General features: G+C 41.4%; 1 protein-coding gene across 4 annotated transcripts in view; it reads left to right on the top strand.

Moving 5' to 3' along the window:
- MTR (5-methyltetrahydrofolate-homocysteine methyltransferase) overlaps nucleotides 1-18,105 on the top strand; it is a 64,171-nt gene that overhangs the window by 22,363 nt on the left and 23,703 nt on the right. For all 4 annotated transcript variants that reach the window (XM_079969466.1, XM_079969467.1, XM_079969468.1 and 1 more), the window contains 11 exons: nucleotides 1,489-1,568; nucleotides 3,354-3,466; nucleotides 4,145-4,285; nucleotides 5,313-5,498; nucleotides 5,982-6,161; nucleotides 7,641-7,757; nucleotides 7,849-7,989; nucleotides 11,535-11,624; nucleotides 13,153-13,305; nucleotides 14,607-14,714; nucleotides 17,846-17,946. In XM_079969466.1, the coding sequence (XP_079825592.1) occupies nucleotides 1,489-1,568; nucleotides 3,354-3,466; nucleotides 4,145-4,285; nucleotides 5,313-5,498; nucleotides 5,982-6,161; nucleotides 7,641-7,757; nucleotides 7,849-7,989; nucleotides 11,535-11,624; nucleotides 13,153-13,305; nucleotides 14,607-14,714; nucleotides 17,846-17,946 (1,410 nt within the window). The remainder of the gene's footprint in view (nucleotides 1-1,488; nucleotides 1,569-3,353; nucleotides 3,467-4,144; nucleotides 4,286-5,312; nucleotides 5,499-5,981; nucleotides 6,162-7,640; nucleotides 7,758-7,848; nucleotides 7,990-11,534; nucleotides 11,625-13,152; nucleotides 13,306-14,606; nucleotides 14,715-17,845; nucleotides 17,947-18,105) is intronic.

The raw sequence follows: 18,105 nt of genomic DNA, 5'->3' as shown, positions 1-18,105 counted from the left end.
TTTAGGGCTCCTAGACACATTCCAGGTTTGCTGGAAAATGAAGGAGAGCTGATTCTGCTTTCCTCACATAGCAACCACCACAATGGTGTGTTTATTATGTGCAAATCAGCCTTGGGATATCCCTGGCTGAGCACTTCGTCAATAGTGGTCACTGCATACCTTGTGGTTGCCCTGATAAAAAGGTGGCTTGGAGAGACTAGTCACAGCTAGCAGGCATGTCCTTGGAAGGCTATTCGCCAAGTGTGTTGGTGACAGCACTTCTATGTATCTCAGCAAGTTCCTTCATGGGGCCTCTTGCAGAGCAATCTTCTGATGGACTGGCCCATGTCTTTTGTTTCTGGTCAATGTTGTACAAAGTGTCTACCCTGATCTAGGCTAATCTAGAATTTGTGTAGAGGTTCACAAGGCACTGAGGTTTCTTCATGCAGTCCACCTGATGGGTGGACTGGGGAAATCCATCAACGTATGAGGGACTCTCAACAATGCTGACCATTGGTTATGCTGGCTGGGGCTGATAGGAGTTGGAGCCCCACAACATCTGGAGGGTCACACATTCGTGATTCATATTCTAAGAGGAGGAACAGCCTCCAGATATATTCCAGAACCAGGAGTTTTAGACTGCAGATGTGTGGTGACAACCATTTTGGGGAAATTTACATTCATTGTCCTTCAGGCTAAGCAATCTTTTTCTTTCCCCTTCGGGATTTAAAGGACTTGTGCGCCAGTTGCAGAAAATGTTGATTGAATGATGCATGAAACCACTGCTAATTAAGTTAATTAAATTAAATATTTGTTCAGCTATAGCTACTTTGGTAAAATGTTTTTCAGCAATCTCCTTATAAAGTTAATTGGAAAACCTCTCTATTTCTTCCCTGATGGCAAGAGTTTAGCCATCTTTCTCTTGTAATAAAAAGTGATGGAGCTGAATTTTAAGGCTTCATGAGGGAATGGGAGGTAGTACTTGAGGCAGTACTTGAGGTCATAAGTGACCACAAGCATTTTGTATTACTGTATATGCCTGGATGCTCATAGGATGTCAATAAAATTAAAATATGGTGGAAAACTGAAGAGAATGGGTATTGGTGCAGGGCACATAGCTTTTCACTGTTAATAACTTCTGCCTGATTAAGAGCCAGCTTACATAATCATTTTATCTGGAACAGTTAACTTCTGCATGTTAGGTATTGCAAGCCATGCCTTCTTGTCACAAAAATTAATTATACAGGCAATTTTGGGCACTCTCCAGTATTTCTTGGGTGGTGTTCAAAGGTTAGTATGTTAATTTCTGTTTTTACTAAGAGTTGCATTATCTATCTATCTATCATCTATCTATCTAGTATGCTCCTGTGAGCTCCTTAGAGGAGAAGTGAGAGGGGACTGTAATAAGCAAATATGTACTGGTCTCTTCTTAACATGTTCCAGTTGAACATAATCCATACTGATATAGCCCTGAGCTGCTGTTTTGTGTTTTGCTGTTTTGTAATGCAGGGCGATAGCTGAAGCAGTAAAGACATGCAAGCCTCGCATTCCTGCCTCCTCTTTTTCAGAAGGCTACATGCTGCTCTCAGGTGAGAAAGACTGATGTATCCAGCTGCCCTGATTTGCATTCTGTTAAAGTATATTTTAGAATGCCTCTCTTTGCTGATTTACCTTGAGATATCTATATTTTACTGGGAATGCATATGTCATTTATGTCGTTATAGACTAGCTATTAAATTGAGAGGGTTTACAAAACCAAGAGAGAGAGATGGATGGATGTAGTTAGATAATGTCTGACCACTGTAATCAATGCATTGGTAAACTTAAGGCTGGATGATTTCAGTTCACTCTATGTGGGGCTGCCTTTGGACCTGCTCCGGAAGCTGCCGCTTGTGCAGAATGCAGCAGCCAAACTGCTGATGGGGGCACATGGCTGACAACATGCAACACCATTGTTAGAACATCAACACTGGCTGTCCATTTACTACCAAGCCGGGTTAGCATAGGGATCACTTGAGCCCTTGTATGCCATCTTGACCACTGAGATCACATGTAGGAGCGTCATTTTCTGACCCCTCAGTTGGAGAGGTTTCTATGCTGCCAAGCTTATGCAGACAATTATGAAAACATTGTCTGTAATAGTTAGCAGATGACCTGTGATTTTAACTTTTTATGTGGTCTTTATATAACTGTTGTATACCGCTATTTCATTCAAAAAAAATCAAAATACATTACAAGTACCGTATTTTTTGCACCATAACACTAACTTTTTTCCTCCTAGAAAGTAAGGGGAAATGTCTGTGCGTGTTATGGAGCGAATGCCTACAGGTGGCGGGGGGGGGGGGGATCTGCTGCAGTCGTGAGCAGAGGATCCATGGTTCCCCTTCCTTCCCTCCTCCGTGGCTCGCTTTGAAACAGCAAAGCGGGAGAGGAGCCGCTTACACAGGTGTAAGCGGCTCCTGTCTGGTTGGCTGCTTTAAACCGTGCTCTCTGTCCCTCTCTCCTCCCCACTCATCTCGCTAAATAGCAGCAAAGCTTTTCAGCTCTCTAAGCCAGGGAGGAGGGAGAGAAGCAGAGCCTGCTTGTTTTAAAGGAGCAAAGCGGGAGAGGAGAGGAGCCTTCTCCCCTTATATCCCTCTTCTGCATTATTAGCAGCATCCTTCTCCACACACACCACGCATGCTCCTTGTCCCTTGAGTGCTTTTCCTTCCCTCCCCACTTAAAACGTGGTTACAAAGCACGGATCCACATGGATCCTCAGGATTTTTGCATTGGGCTACCCCAAACTCACCATCAGATCACATGTCTGTGGCCACAGCATGAACCACAAAAATCATACATCCACTGTTTCGTTTAGAATATTTTTTTTCTTGTTTTCCTCCTCTAAAAACTACGTGCGTGTTATGGTCAGGTGCGTGTTATAGAGCGAAAAATGCGGTATTTTTTATCAATAAATAGTAAACTTTGGTACACTAGTCATACCGCGTTCTGTAGTTGCAATGGGAATTAGTGCTTTTTCCCATCCATGTAGAGGACAGACTCGTTTCATTAGTCGCATAAATATAAAGAAGAGTACAGGCAACCCTCCGTTCATGTGTGGGTTACATTATGGGTCATCATGCATGTGTCAGCCTGCCCTGTTCCACCCTCTTCTGGTGCTCAACACAGCATGCATGTGCGTGGTTGCACGTGCATCAAACGCTCGGAAAATGGGAGTTGCCTGTATATTCTTGTAAATCTAAAGCATAGCTCATTATGCTTTGCATATGAGCTACATCTGCTATACAGGGGCTTTATGTGAATTGAGAGTATGTAGGTTGTATGTTCTGCTTTTTAACCTGTCTTGATTGTTGTCATTGTTTTTTCCTTTCAAGGCTTGGAACCCTTCAGGATTGGGCAGTACACCAACTTTGTGAACATTGGTGAACGCTGCAATGTTGCAGGATCACGAAGGTTTGCCAAACTCATCATGGCCGGCAAATATGAAGTAAGCATTCAACTTAGTTTGTCTCTGACTTACCGTATTTTAAAAGTTTGCATATTCAGTCTGTAGTAGATAAGTAATCAGCAGGGAACTTTTTCATGCAGTTGGTGGAAGTGTACTAATTTGGTTCAGCATGAAAAAAGTATCAAGGCACTTCTCTTGTAAAGGTAAAAGGCCTAGCATGGAAGCATTTTTGTTAATAGGCATCACATTATTCAAGCGTTTGAATTTCTGGAAGTGTGAGCTTCAGCTGTGCTTGGACAGCTGAAAGAGAGAAATGGAGTCATGGATTCCTGACTTCCACACAGGTTCTACACTGTTGCTTCTGCCTGCAGGGTTTCTGAATTGATACATTACTAGGGCAGTGTGGGAATAAGCTGCAGGAAAGAAGCTTCCAAACTCCTATAGTTATGTGCAAATGGGGCTCTGTTTCGGCCCAATAAACTATTTCAGTCCAATATGCTGTGTGAAGCCAAACCCAAAGAGAAGAGGAATCTGCGTAAGACAAGAGAGGATGGGAGACACATTTATATTAATGTTTTATTTTAAGGGAGTTGGGAGCTGTTTGATGTAATTCAGAATTGGAGATGATCACCAACAAAGAGGAATATAAAAAGGACTCACTAATGCACTTAGGCATTTACTATATTTTTTACAAATTTTTTTGTGATCCCTTTTTAGGATGCCCTGAGTGTAGCCAAGGCCCAGGTTGAGATGGGAGCCCAAATTTTGGATCTCAATATGGACGACGGGATGCTAGATGGGCCATGTGCTATGGCCAGATTCTGCAACTTCATTGCTTCAGAACCTGACATTGCCAAGGTTGTATGCACAACTTCTGATGTCAGATTAAAACAGATGTTCTTGCAGATAGAGCTGTGAATTGGGGGAGGGGCGTATACAGCATTAGGAATAATCTTTTAATTCTACAGACAGTATTTAGTGACTGCATTTCTACCGACTTGCCACTTTCCTGAAAGTTCATCCTATGGCACTGCTGTATTGCTAGAGGTCCCACCAAGATTTACAAGGGTTCTCAACCACCCAAACATTACCCCTGATCCTAGCAAGGTGACTATGGTGTGGTCAGAGCCTGTGCAATTGACTCTGCTCATGTGGTGATGCAGAGTACTTAAATGCTGCAGTTATGCTGTGGGATGAGCCCATGCAGAAAAACAGCTCCTGTGTTGCAGGGAAATATTTTGAAGTGCTGGGTTATTAATGGCCGAGAGGATTCTTGCTTTTCTTCTTTTGAAGGACTGCAACAGTTTGAAATGCAGATGGCTCACCATAAATAGTACAGTCATACCTAGGAAGTTGAACAGAATCCCTTCCGGAAATCTGTTCGACCTCCAAAATGTTCAGAAACCAAAGTGCGGCTTCTGACTGGCTGCAAGAACCTCCTGCAGCCAGTCGGAAGCCCTGTCAGACGTTCGGGCTCCAAAGAACGTTTGAAAACTGGGACACTCACTTCCGAGTTTGTGGTGTTCAGGAGCCAAAACGTTCGACTTGCAAAGCATTCGGGATCCAAGGTACTACATAAATGAAAAGCAAAGTGTTATGTTCAAACCTGAAACTGTAGCTAGTCTGATCTATGGTTTAGGGGAAACAAACTGGGATGATAAACCACACTGTTGGAAGTTTCATGTAAGTTCCTTCGTGTTTCTTTTAACTGTGGATTGTTAACATTCTTTTTTATATGCATAACTACATAACAGGTTAGAAAACATCAACACTGTTGTGACTTTTTCCTGTTGATGTTTTAGTTGTTGACAAAGAAAAATGTAGCTACTTAGCTATGCTAATTTATAAATTTGCACTCCCCCCCCCCCCGCTTCCCCGGTATCAGGTGCCGCTCTGTATCGATTCTTCAAATTTTGCAGTGATAGAGGCTGGGTTGAAGTGTTGCCAAGGAAAATGCATAGTGAATAGCATCAGTCTGAAGGAAGGCGAAGAAGACTTCCTGGCAAAAGCGAGAAAGATAAAGAGATATGGTGCAGCTGTGGTGGTTATGGCTTTTGATGAAGTGGGTCAGGTCAGTACCACTTGAACATACCTTACTGACTTTGAGGAAGGTCCCATAATATTTTTGTTATATCCACAACCTGGAGTAGTAAAGGAGCTGGGGGGGAGGGCAGCATACACATCACACATTTACTGCACACTGAAAGAGCACGTCTTTCCCCCCAAAAAAATATTTGAACTGTCATTTACTCCTCACAGAGCTGCAATTCTTAAACTGCAGTTCCCAGGAAAGTGGGGGAAGTGATGAGCTTTAAATATATGGTATGTATGCTATGTGGGAACCAAACCAGCAGGAAATGAGGAACTAACAGAATATGAGACACCCCTGAGTAACAGAATTGATATAGGGGTGTTGAAATTATCATCCACTCAGATAATAAGCTCATTGGTGCCTTGATGTAACTCACAGAAAATAAGAGATTCACTGGTCAGACCTTGCAGACAGGAAACTTACCTTTCCTTCTCACTCCTCCCCCCCCTTCCCCCTTTTCAGGCCACTGAATCTGATGAAAAAATTGCAATCTGCACCAGAGCCTACAACCTCCTAGTGAACAAAGTGGGCTTTAATCCGAACGATATCATTTTTGATCCCAACATTCTTACCATAGGTACTGGAATGGAGGAACACAATCTGTATGCAATTAACTTTATCAATGCGACTAAAACCATAAAAGTGAGTCTGGGGAGTTCTTTAATGGAGAGTGGGGTGGGGTTTGATTATTATTATTATTTAAAGTATTGTGGTGGAGGGAGAAGGGGATCACACCAGAAAATAAGCAATAGCCTGTGTGGAATGATGCAGCTCTCTTTGTACTGTACTAGCTCCTCAGCCCTGCTTCGGATAGCAAAGATATTATAAATTATATATCAGTCTAAAAATATCCCAGACAATTATCTGTAGTGTAAATATACTTATAGTAATTAAATGGAGCAATTTTAGCAAAACGTTGGCAGATTAGCCAAAAGGTCTTTGACAAGCTACGTGAAAGCTGCCTCATTTAATTAGCACAGGCTCCATTATTGCAGTGTATTCTGTCTCTAGTTTGATTGTACTCTGAACAGGATCTCCTTCAAATACTTTATTATAAATGCGTGTGTGCGTATGTTACCCGTAAATAAAGGGCAAAAATATAGTAATTACCTATTACCATCTTTATTGGTGTGGATTTATAACGCACCTTGTTTCTAAAGCCGGGGGGGGGTAAAAGCAAGGATAAGAATTCCTTTATTTATCTCTGCACCACCCCTGTGAGGTAGGCCAATATTATGATTTGATAGATCATGATATAGGACAAAGGAGTATGATCTCCCAAAAAGGCAACCACTGTTCCTATTATTTATTTGATTTATCTCACCCTTCCTTCTGAAGGAGCTCAGTTTGGCCAGCTTGTGCTTCACAAGCAACAATGGCTGGGTAGAAATTCTTTGCAATATAAACGCACACAGTAACTTAACATGTGAGGAGTCAATGTTCATATAAATAGCTCTGTTTGCATGTGCTAGTAAGCTAATTGCAGCTCCTCTGCAGGCACATGTGCAGTGATTTCCATCTGTGTATGATAGCATGTTGGGATCTCTGTCCCTCTGTCTCTGCAGCCTGTGAATTAATCATCTTGGGAATTTTGTAGTGAAGGAGCCTTGAGACGGGACTCTTAACTCATATTTCCACTGTCTAGTTACAGTCTTCTATCTACTGGATTAATATTTCTCATAGCCATGCAGATACATCTGGCTCTAATATGGCCATTTAAAGTCAGAGGTGAAATTCCTTAGTTTAATGAATGTAAGGTTAACTTAAGGGAAATAAATGAGCAAGTTATCTACGGTAATCTGTAGACTGACCAGCTCCTGTTTTCAAGGATTTTCACACCTTATCCATGAGGAATAGCAAATAGAATGTTAAAAGAATCCAAGTGGGACAATGCATAGCCTTGAATGTGGGATAGGCTATGTTTTGAGAGAAACCTGGCCTGGAGTGATAGCTGTTTTTCACCTGCTGTTTCTATGGTGCCCAGACACCGCTGTGTGCCTGGGTAGCTTACTGTCCTTTAGACCACAAAGATGTGCTTCATGAATTCACTGATGGCCCTTAGGCCTCTGATACGAAAATAGGTTTTTATCATGAGCTTGCTGCTTATCCTATTGTTGTCAGGAAACTCTGCCTGGAGCCAAAATAAGTGGAGGCCTTTCCAATCTGTCTTTTTCCTTTCGGGGAATGGAAGCTATTCGAGAAGCGATGCATGGAGTTTTTCTGTACCATGCCATTAAGGTAATGTGAGCATTTTGACAAAACAGCTTCTGATCAGAATGCATATTTTGTAGTGTTCATTATCTTCCCTCTCCTATTCCTGTATCGTCAGTATGGATTGGACATGGGGATTGTGAATGCGGGAAACTTGCCTGTGTATGATGATATCCACAAGGAGCTGTTGCAGTTGTGTGAAGATTTGATTTGGAATAAGGATCCAGAGGCCACAGAGAAACTTCTGCGTTACGCCCAGGTAATTTTTATATTTTGCCTGCTTTCTTTTTTAAAATGCAAGCTGTGGCATTCAAACATTGAACCTTGGGGATTAAAAAAAAATGCTTTATGTATTTGTCTTCCTTGGTGAGTGGTGCAATTTTTCTGCCAAGATGCCAAATCACATTGGGAGGTGGGGGTGGGGGGAATATTCTGAGTGCACATGATAATGTTATATGTCAAAGATAAGCAGGTCTGAGCCTGGAGGGAAAGTTGTCTGGCAGCCCTGTGGAAATTTTTCCAAAGGAAGAGCGAGAGATAAGCATAGCAAGAAATACCTAGAGAAAACCATATTTGATAGTTATGCAGTCTCTGTGTTCTGCGTGCACTGTTGTTATATTAAAGCATACTGTTTTAATATGCAAGTGTATACATGCTTAAGAATCTCAATGTCTAGCCCATAGTGACAATACCATTTCAGAAGGCTCTGTGTGTGTGTGTGTGTTCGCGCGCGCAAGTATGATTTGAATATTATCCTAAGTAATACTATGCCTTTTTCTTCTAACTTTCTAAACTAGTATCTGTTTCCTTGATAGTATAGCTTACCCACACAGGCAGGGAGGTTTTGAGCATTCAGTCATGCAATTTCCCCACATCATTCTCAAGTGGTATAGACTCAGGAAGACTATACCATAGGATTCTTCTGAACGCGTGTTTTGATGGAAATATTTTGTAGCTTGTTAAATGAGCATTTTTCCCCCAAGGCAAGAATAATTATGCTTAGAAGCTCTCAAAGGAGGGAATAAAATTACTGTTCTTTGGTAAACCCTAGCCTATTTAATGAGAAAACAGCTCAGACTTCTTCCAAGCTGCTTTTTCTCCTGTTAGAGATGTGCCTGGATTTTTGGACACTGTAAAGACCCTAATTTCTGCCGGCTATAAGGGGAACAGTTTCAGTTCCCCTCAGTCCAGCCTAAGAGGGCTGATAGAGATTTCTAATATATATATTAATGGGCTCTGGACTGGCAATGACTGGCCCAGGAATGAGGCTTTGGGAGTTGCGGTGAATAGCTCAATAGAGATGTTGACCCAGTGTGTGGCAGCTGTGAAAACGGCAACGTCCATGTTAGGGATAAATAGGAAACTTATTGAAAATAAAACAGCTGATACCATAATGCCATTACAGTATACAAATCTATGTTGGGACCTCACTTGGCATACTGTGTACGTTCTCAAAATGGATATTACAGAACTTGAAAGGCTCACAACAGGCAACCGGGATGATTAAGGGGGTTGGAGCAACTCCCACATGAGGAGTATCATCGTGGGCCCATCTGGCCACAACAGGTTGTACCCCTCTCTTGTACCCTGCCTCCCCCCTTCGCCCCGTTTGAAGTACTTGCTGCCACCAAACAGCCTCCCAAAGTTCCCTGGGTTCTCTCTGAAGGTGCCTTAGGCAATGTGAGGTTGAAGGGGATATAGAATGAGGTGCTTTCTTAAACTGATGAAGTACAGATTTTGATTCATTAGTGATCCATTACGTGACAGAACATAAACTGTAGCCAGCAGGAACTGTACCAAAGCCAAATTAATTTGTTAGGTTATTGAAATAAAACTGTTAGGTTGGCCAGGGATAAAGTTAATTTAAATTAAGTTCCCAGAAATAAAAATCCAAAATATCAATCCTTGAGGCATCTCTTTTTCTATTGATGAGCCACTTATGGTTTACTGCCTTGCCTCTTCAGAAGGAAATACCTTTAAATGGTTAGTGTAAAGCAATCTTTAGCCTTGTCTGTTTACATGGGTTCAAAAACATCTACATTAAAATATCCTGAGCACAAGTTAGCTATTGGAAGGCAGGGATCCAGGTTTCCCAGTGTCTGACTGGTGTGGGTGGGGGGAGTCATCTGTTCAGGTGTCAGGTATAGGAGAGCCACATAAGGCAGCTGAATAATTCGCCTGCTGATCCCAACCCTCCACACACATTCAGTACAAGGTCTGAAAGGGTCTGTATGCTAGGAGTGGGAAGCCTTTTACCTCCCTGAGGGTCATATTTCCTTGAGAGGAAATAATCAGAAACAACATGCTCAAAGTGGGCGGTGCTCAAACACAAAGTGGGCACAGCCAGAACATGCAACCCTTTCTCACATAAAGAAATATCACATTTCCTCTCTCTCTCTCTCACTCAGGCGCATCACACTTTCAGACATGCACACCTCGTTCTCTCTCTCTCTCTCTCTCTCTCTCTCTCTCACACACACACACACTCACTCACTCACTCACTCATTTAAATTGACCATGCAAGAGGGTTCCTACATAGCCAGATTTGCAGCATTTTCTCTTTGGTGTTGGGAAAGGGAAGTCTTTTTTCAGCACGCACAGAGAAAAGGCTTTATTCAGGATCAAAATAGGCACAGCATGACAGCAGAGGCCTAGCAAGCTGGATGGAGAGGGCTGGTAGGCCAGATCTGGCCCATAGGCTGGAGGTTCCTCCTTGCTGCTGTACGCACCTTGGTTCTGAGCATGTGATCAGGAATACTCGTATTCCGAGCCTTCTCAGTCACACAGATGGAGACTTGCATATATAGTTTGTATGCACTTCCGCCCTTATCCTGAATGCATGCAGGGGCAGAGCCAGTGAACGGAATAGAGTGAACTATTATGAGTCTTAGGGACGTGGAGTGTGTATGAACTAAACAGTGCTTAGCTTGTTTTTTTAGTTGCTATTTAGCTAATCTTAATATTGTTTTATGGATTGTAAATGCTGCATTGTTTAGTTAATAATATAATATGACTTTTGCTGTAATTGTGATGTTTTAGTTGCTTATTGTTTTAGTTGCTGCTTTGTTAATAGTGTTTTATAGATTGTAATTGTTTTACTGATGATTTGTTAATTATTTTATATGTTTTCAGCTGTACTTATAATGTTCTATTAGGCTCTAGAATGTTGTTGTTGTTGTTTTCTGTTTGTAAGCCGCTTTGAGATTCATTTGAATGAGAACATAATCAATCATTTTATTTGTATGCCGCCTTTCCATAGCTCAAGCCATGCTCAAGGTGGCTTACAGCATGAAAAGAATTAGGTAACTGCAAACAGTAACAAAAGTAGTCAGCCCAAGAATCTTGTTTGGCAGCCTCAGCTTTTGTTAGTTGGAGTCAGTCACCCTCCTGGGCTAGTTGTAAAAAGATCTGCAAGGGAGGGAGCAGGTCATCTAGGACTCACAGCTAGGATGGCCTGCTAATCATCAGGGATGATATGAGTTGTAATTTAACAATGTATGAAAGACTGTGCATTCACCACCTACTTAAGTCCTCACCCAATCAGCCTTCCATCTACAGAAGGTATCTGGAATGCTGGGGGGGTGGGGGAAGACTTTTAGTCTGTATCTTTTCCTTGGGCCAGAAGTCTCCACTTGAGAGGGGGTTCAAGCTGTATGATTTGAAATGGCAAATGCTTTCAAGTTTTTCTTTTTCTTTTTTAAAGAAGTCATTTATTATTATTATTATTATTATTATTATTATTATTATAACAACAAAAATCTAATTTCCCAACTTTATTTTTAATTACCTTAAATATCAATCCAGACTCATGCTCAAGGAGGAAAGAAAGTGGTACAGACAGATGAATGGAGAAATGGCTCTGTGGAGGAAAGACTGGAGTATGCCCTTGTCAAGGTGATTTTTTATGTGTTTTTCCACATCAAAGCCAGTGTCTATTCTCTTCAAACAGACTCTACTTAAATTATAATTTTGTATACTTCCTTATTATCAAGCACTTTGAACCTCTAAAGAGTAGAATTCCTTGATTGAAGAATGATTTGAGGAGAAGGTTGTTGGAAGGTGTCAGTGTAATATTCTTAGCCTGTCCAACTTAAATCCTCCCGGGATTTCTTTGTGATGGAAGGAGGAATACAGATAGAATTCAGGTAGAAACGTGTTTGGCAGGACTTATCTTAATGACTGGAAATGAGTGAGTATTAGCCACTTCTTACAGACATAGGGTTGTACCAAGTTATACTATGATAGATCCATTGAAATTAAAGGACCTGTTAGTCATGTCCCTTAATTTCAGTGGGTCCATTCTGTGCAGAACTAATGTTAGATGCAACCCATGTACTTCACAACATTACAAAATTGCACAAGCCAGCTTTCCAAGACACACAACCTTGTAATTCACAGGTAATGAAATCTGGAAAATCTGCTCACCTGAGATAACCTTGCAACAACTCCTTACAATTATGGTGATTGTAAATGTATTGATTACTGACTCCTACCATGGATAGTTTTGCAGATTATGTTATTCTAAGGCTGTATCAGCCGCAAGTCAACTCTTGCTATATAACATATAAAATGAGAAGCTGATATCAAAACATAAATCCATATATGAGAAAAATCACCAAAGGTGTAACAGATCTGTCTTTCTTTTTTAAAGAAGTCATTTATTATTATAATAACAAAAATCTAATTTCCCAACTTTATTTTTAATTATCTTAAATATCAATCCAGACTTATGCTCAAGGAGGAGAGAAAGCGGTACAGATTTTAAACTGAGGTTGAAAGCAACCGACTAAGCTCATTTTGGCTTAACTGGTTTTTTCCCCACTTGGCCTTACTGAGCGTACCTCTGGCTACAAGTGTGAAGAGGGATGTGGTATCAACAGAAGAACTGAAGAACCATCTGTCACTCTTTAAAACTTCCTTCAGAAGCCTTGCTTGAAGTGCCCCCTCCCTTTTGAATTGAGGCAATTAAGAACAGGGCCACCTTGCTCCTGGAATACCTATGAGTGGCCTTCTCATTTCCTGTTTTGTCAGACTCACTCCTGAAAAAGTTTTCTGCTGCTTTCAACTTGATTTGATGTTGCTTGTATAATGTTTGGTTTCTGTTGCTGATTTGTTTTACTCGTTGATGACTTTCTTTGACTTTATATTTGTTCACTGCCATGTGACGCTCTGTAACACTCCTTCATAGAGATGGGCTGTGTTTGTGTCTGCTGGTAAAGACCCAGTCCTTCCCCTGCAGACTTCCAGCAAAAGCAGCTGTAGATAAAGAGGAGGGAGACTTTCCTCTCTCTGCTTTTCCTCTGTCCTTTTCTCGTTTTTCGGAGACTCTGCAGCTCCCCACTCTGGTTAGTGTAATATGATTATGCTTATTTTAGCAGTGCATGAGCACACTAATACTATGTCTCTCTCTCCCCGCCCCCAGGGTATTGAGAAATATGTGATTGAAGACACAGAAGAAGCTAGATTAAACAAAGAAAAGTATCCCAGACCTCTGAATATAATTGAGGGGCCTCTGATGAACGGCATGAAAACAGTTGGTGATCTTTTTGGAGCTGGCAAGATGTTTCTACCACAGGTAAAGAAGAATGATGAGAATTTTCTATTAACCATTAATATCTACAAAAATGAATGATTTATAGATAATTTAATCACCAGACCAATAGCCTGTTCTACCTATGGTGTGCCCCAGACAGTGGAATTGTACCAGTAGAACACAAAAGTTGTTTTATACCAGATCAGACTACATTATCATCATTAGTATTAGTATTGTATTGCATTGTATTGTATTCAGTGCTTTTTTCCTTAAAAAAATGTTTAGGGATAGTCTCATTTTCCTACTAATATTGAAATACTGCCCCTCAACCAGGCCAAACATAGATTCACAAAATGTTTAGGGGTAAGCGTATCCCTGCGTCCCCCCAGAAAAAAGCACTGTTTGTATTGTGTTGTGTTGTGTTGTGTTGTGTTGTGTTGTGTTGAATTGAATTATTTATATCCCACCCATCTGGTTGGGTTCCCCCAGACACTCTGGGTGGCTCCCAGAGTGGAGCAGTAAAACAAAACAGCATTGTTTATATTTCTGGCAGTGACTCTGCTGTCACCTGCTAACTGAGCCCATTTTAACTAGTGATGCCAGAGAATGAACCTGGAATCTCCTGCATGCAAAGAGTGTGCTATACCACTGATCAATGGTCTCTCCAGCATTCGACAGTTCAAGAAGCTAGGCATACCCTAAACAGTGAAATGGATGCTGTTTTCATCTTCCCTAATAGCTAAGGGCAGTCCTATATTCAGCCTTCCAGGATAAATGACAATTCTTTATAAACTAGTAGCTTTCTGGATATGCTGTTATCCACTACTATATGTTGGCAGGCCAGCCTGCAACATAATTCTTTTAATCTGTCTATTCCTTTTCTTGGTATTCACTCTTAGTATAGTGGTAATGTGTTCACAGAGTTGTTTATTTATTTTTTGTTAATTTATTTCTAGTTTTATCTACAAGTTCCTCAAAAGCACTTGTGCCTCACAGTAGGGCCAGTTTAGCTGATGTGGGCTCTCCTTACATTTGCAGACAGTTGTCCAATGGCACTCCATTAATCCAGATATTGATTCACATTTCTTGGCCAACACAATGATTGAGCAAGCCCAATCATTGTGAATGGGCTAAGCAGCATGGAGGCATGTTAATATGATCAGTGCAGGAGTTTCTAGGCAGCAGAGAATAGGGAAGATACTAAAGTGTGTTTTTAATTGGAGGTTATTGATAGTCTGGTTTAATTTGCATGATGGATCGAGGTGGTTGTTGTTATTTTAAAAATGAACTCTTAGCTAAACACATAGCTGTAATTGGCTCTTCCCTTGAATCTGGGCATCCAGGTTATCAAATCTGCTCGTGTTATGAAGAAGGCTGTTGGTCATCTGATTCCCTTCATGGAAAAGGAAAGAGAGGAAATGCGTGCATTGTCAGGTTCCACAGAAGAAGAGGCAAGTTTGCACACTACATTGTTTGGTTCTCTTTAATGAATTTTTTCCATGGTTGTGTTAGAGCCTTGCAGGTTATAGCAAAGTTTATTGTGAGGCATGTATTCATATAATGCTGGTTGCAGCAATCACTGTAAAACAGACAAGTTGATTTGCTTTTGGAAACAGGTGGTTGGTTGTAACGTATAAAATTTGCCTTTTGACACTTTCCCCAATAAAAACAGATGCCCAGTAAGTAACGGTAGCCAATGCTGCACAGAGATCCATCATGATAAACTCTGCACCTAATTGTCCTGGACATTGGATGCACTTTCACCAAATACCTTGGGGCGTGTGCAGACAGATATAAAAGCATGGCTTTTTGTCTTAGTGGGGTGAGCCCAGCTTCCCTCCATCTTTCCTCTTCAAATGTTACACACACCTCCCATAGCAAAACCTATCTCCTTGTCCGTTTTGCCTGTTCTCCTATGGTTCTGGTTGGTGTCTGCCTTTTTATGGTGTATGTTGTTCTGAAGAGCTATTTGTATGATTGCACATTCAAACATTTTATAAGAGGCTGATTTATTAAACACACACACACACACACACACCACAATTGTTTGTTTTTAAGCTGAAAAATTACTGTGGGGAGGGTGCTTTTTGGCAGCACAGGGGCCGAGCCATTTGCACAGCTTCATCTGCCTTGGACTCTCACCATTTCCCCCCGCCCCTTGAGGTTGATTCCCAAGAGGAGACTGATCACATGACAGCAACATGGTGAAATGCTCTCCAGAATGGAACGCCTCCTGTTTTTACATACAGATCTGTGCCTCCTTGGGAAGCATATGTCAAACTGGTGTTTAGTTGCTCCCATATTGGAAATAATCATAGGGCTCGAAAGAACCTGAGGATTGTTGCTATAGCAGGATTTTTCATTCCTAACAAGCGTGAAAATTAAATGACAGCAATTGTTCTTGTAGTTCCAATTGTTGCGAAGGTTGTATTGGATTTAGGAACAAACTGAGACACTTATGCTGTCTTTGACATTTGGGTAAGAAACCAGAATGAGCTAACACCAAAAAGAAAAAGGCTATGGGAAACATTTAAAACAATCGATAGCTAGCTTAGGAGTTCTACTGGGGTGTGTGTCTTTATCTTATAGGCATATTGGTATTTAAATGGGGAAATGTATGTATGTTTACAGAATTTGGCCAATCCTGTATTATTGCTTGGTTGGTGCTACAGAAAATTCTGGATGCTATTGCTAGCAAACAATAAGAGAGAGAGATTCTGTTAGCCCCTAAATGGTGTGCATTAACAATGAGAAAACACTGCTGTCCTGCATTAAAATAATATACATATCTGCTGGCATGGCTTCTCTCTGGAGTGCAGTTACCCCCAGAGCAGTAACCGTAGTGCCAGAACATCAGCAAATACAGAGCACTGGTTATTATGTTTTAGAATGAATGGCTGTGCCTGCAGGCTTGTGCCAGGATCGAAAAGGAAAGCTATTTGGTTCTCTGCCCAGTATTAGAATGCTCCAATTCATTTAATGCTTGAAATGGTCTTGTTTTTACGTAGAAGACATCTTTAAATCAAACGCATGTCCTGGTCCACATTGCAGCACTGTCTGCGGTTGGGTGATTTTTCCTCTTCTCCTTCAGTACTTCATTCCTGTTTGTTTGTAGGATTTCCATCACCAATTAGATCTGCAATCATTGCTGGACCGGTCCACTATACTTACTTGTTTTCTTTCAGCTTGATTAAATGAATGTGCCTTTCTGCCCCAGCTGTGCAGGCTTTTGAGTGTTCATGAATACAATGCAGAATAATGCTGGATGGCGCAGTCACTTGGCATACTCTCGAATGTTCAATTCTCCCCAAACCTCTACATTTTAGGAAGATAGAGGAGATTAATCATTGTAATAAATACAATGTTTCTCAGGCATCAAAGATTGTTGCTGTTGTGTTGTTGTTGTTGCTGCTGTTGTTTGTTTATTAAAGATTATAGGTGACGTAAAAGATTTTGAAGACCCAGATTGCACATCATGGCTCCAGGTCTGTTTGTTTTGAGCCCAGGTGTGTTTCAGCCATGTATAAAACTTGGGCTAGAGGCACAGATTTGGAAAGCAAAATGGATGCACAACAAAAAGTGTTCAGGCACATCCTGGACTATGGGGCAAATAAGCCACATTGTCAGAACTTCCCAGTTCCTACCCCTCTCTGTCCCGTCCCCCCCATTGGATTTTGAATATGAGTCCTGTTGAAAGAAAAGTGCTGAGGGGGAAGTAATGTAATGCGGGAGGGGAGGTTCACCTTTCCTCATCCATGCACCCCTGTCTCTTTTAAAACTGGACTCCCCACTCTTTGCCATCTGCATGATTGGGGCAGATGCAGGTTTAAACAGCTGGATGCGCCATCAATTGGTGCAGTTCGAAAAGGGTTTTGCATGAATTGAGTTAGCACAGCCTTGGGGCGGCGGGGGGGGGGGGATAGGTCTCTTCCAAAGGCCTAATTCAGAAGTAGTCGATGCTGATGTCCTCCAGATGTAGGGACTACTCACAGAAACTCTAGCCAGCAAGGCCAATGGTTGGGGGCCATAGGAGTTGTAGCCAACAACATCTGGAGGGCACATCCTTGGCTATCCCTTAAATATTACAGAAGAGAAAGAAGGAACCCTGTAGACAACCCCACAGGAATTCTATAAAGTATTAGCAGCTACTTCTCCTCAATGAACACATTTTCTTTCAGTGCCCAGTGAGGGAGCTCTCCAAATGGGTTGTTTGTTGAAGCCATGCTCATTCCTTCTGTTATGCCTTCCATTCTGTGATTAGTTAAATTATGTGTGCAGTAATAGTAATAGTAATAGTAATAGTAATAGTACAGTAATAGCTGTATCAGACGAAAGGCCTACTTAGTCCAGCATTCTGTTGATGGAGTGGCCATCTAGAATAGATGCCTATGAGAAGCTCATAAGGAAGATGTATATTTGTATACAAAAAAACAACTATGCTATGTGATTCATAAATATTTGTTTCTGCCTTTAAAAAAGCTGGTATTAACAGCTGCTTCAATAAACCAGCCATTTATACCATGCAGGTTGCTCAGATGGGAAATATTCATAAATCCTGCAGATTTTGTTTTAACTCTTGCAGGACCCCTACCATGGCACAATTGTTTTAGCTACTGTGAAAGGTGACGTGCATGACATTGGCAAGAACATTGTGGGAGTTGTTCTGGGATGCAATAATTTCAGGTAATTAGACTAGACCTCGTGCCCTTGTGGGTCCCGTTCCACCCCCCCTTGCTTTGTGTTGTCACTGGGAATATTAGAATCACCTTCTTCAAGTGGGGTGTACAACATTTTGACTAAGCTGCTAGTTCTCTGAGTCAGCTGTGCTTGACAGATGAGCAA

This window comes from Podarcis cretensis (genome assembly GCF_951804945.1).
Source record: "Podarcis cretensis genome assembly, chromosome: 3".
NCBI classification, from domain to species: Eukaryota; Metazoa; Chordata; class Lepidosauria; order Squamata; family Lacertidae; genus Podarcis; species Podarcis cretensis.
The sequence above is the reverse complement of the archived record's forward strand: the minus strand, read 5'-3'. Positions and strand labels throughout refer to the sequence as shown.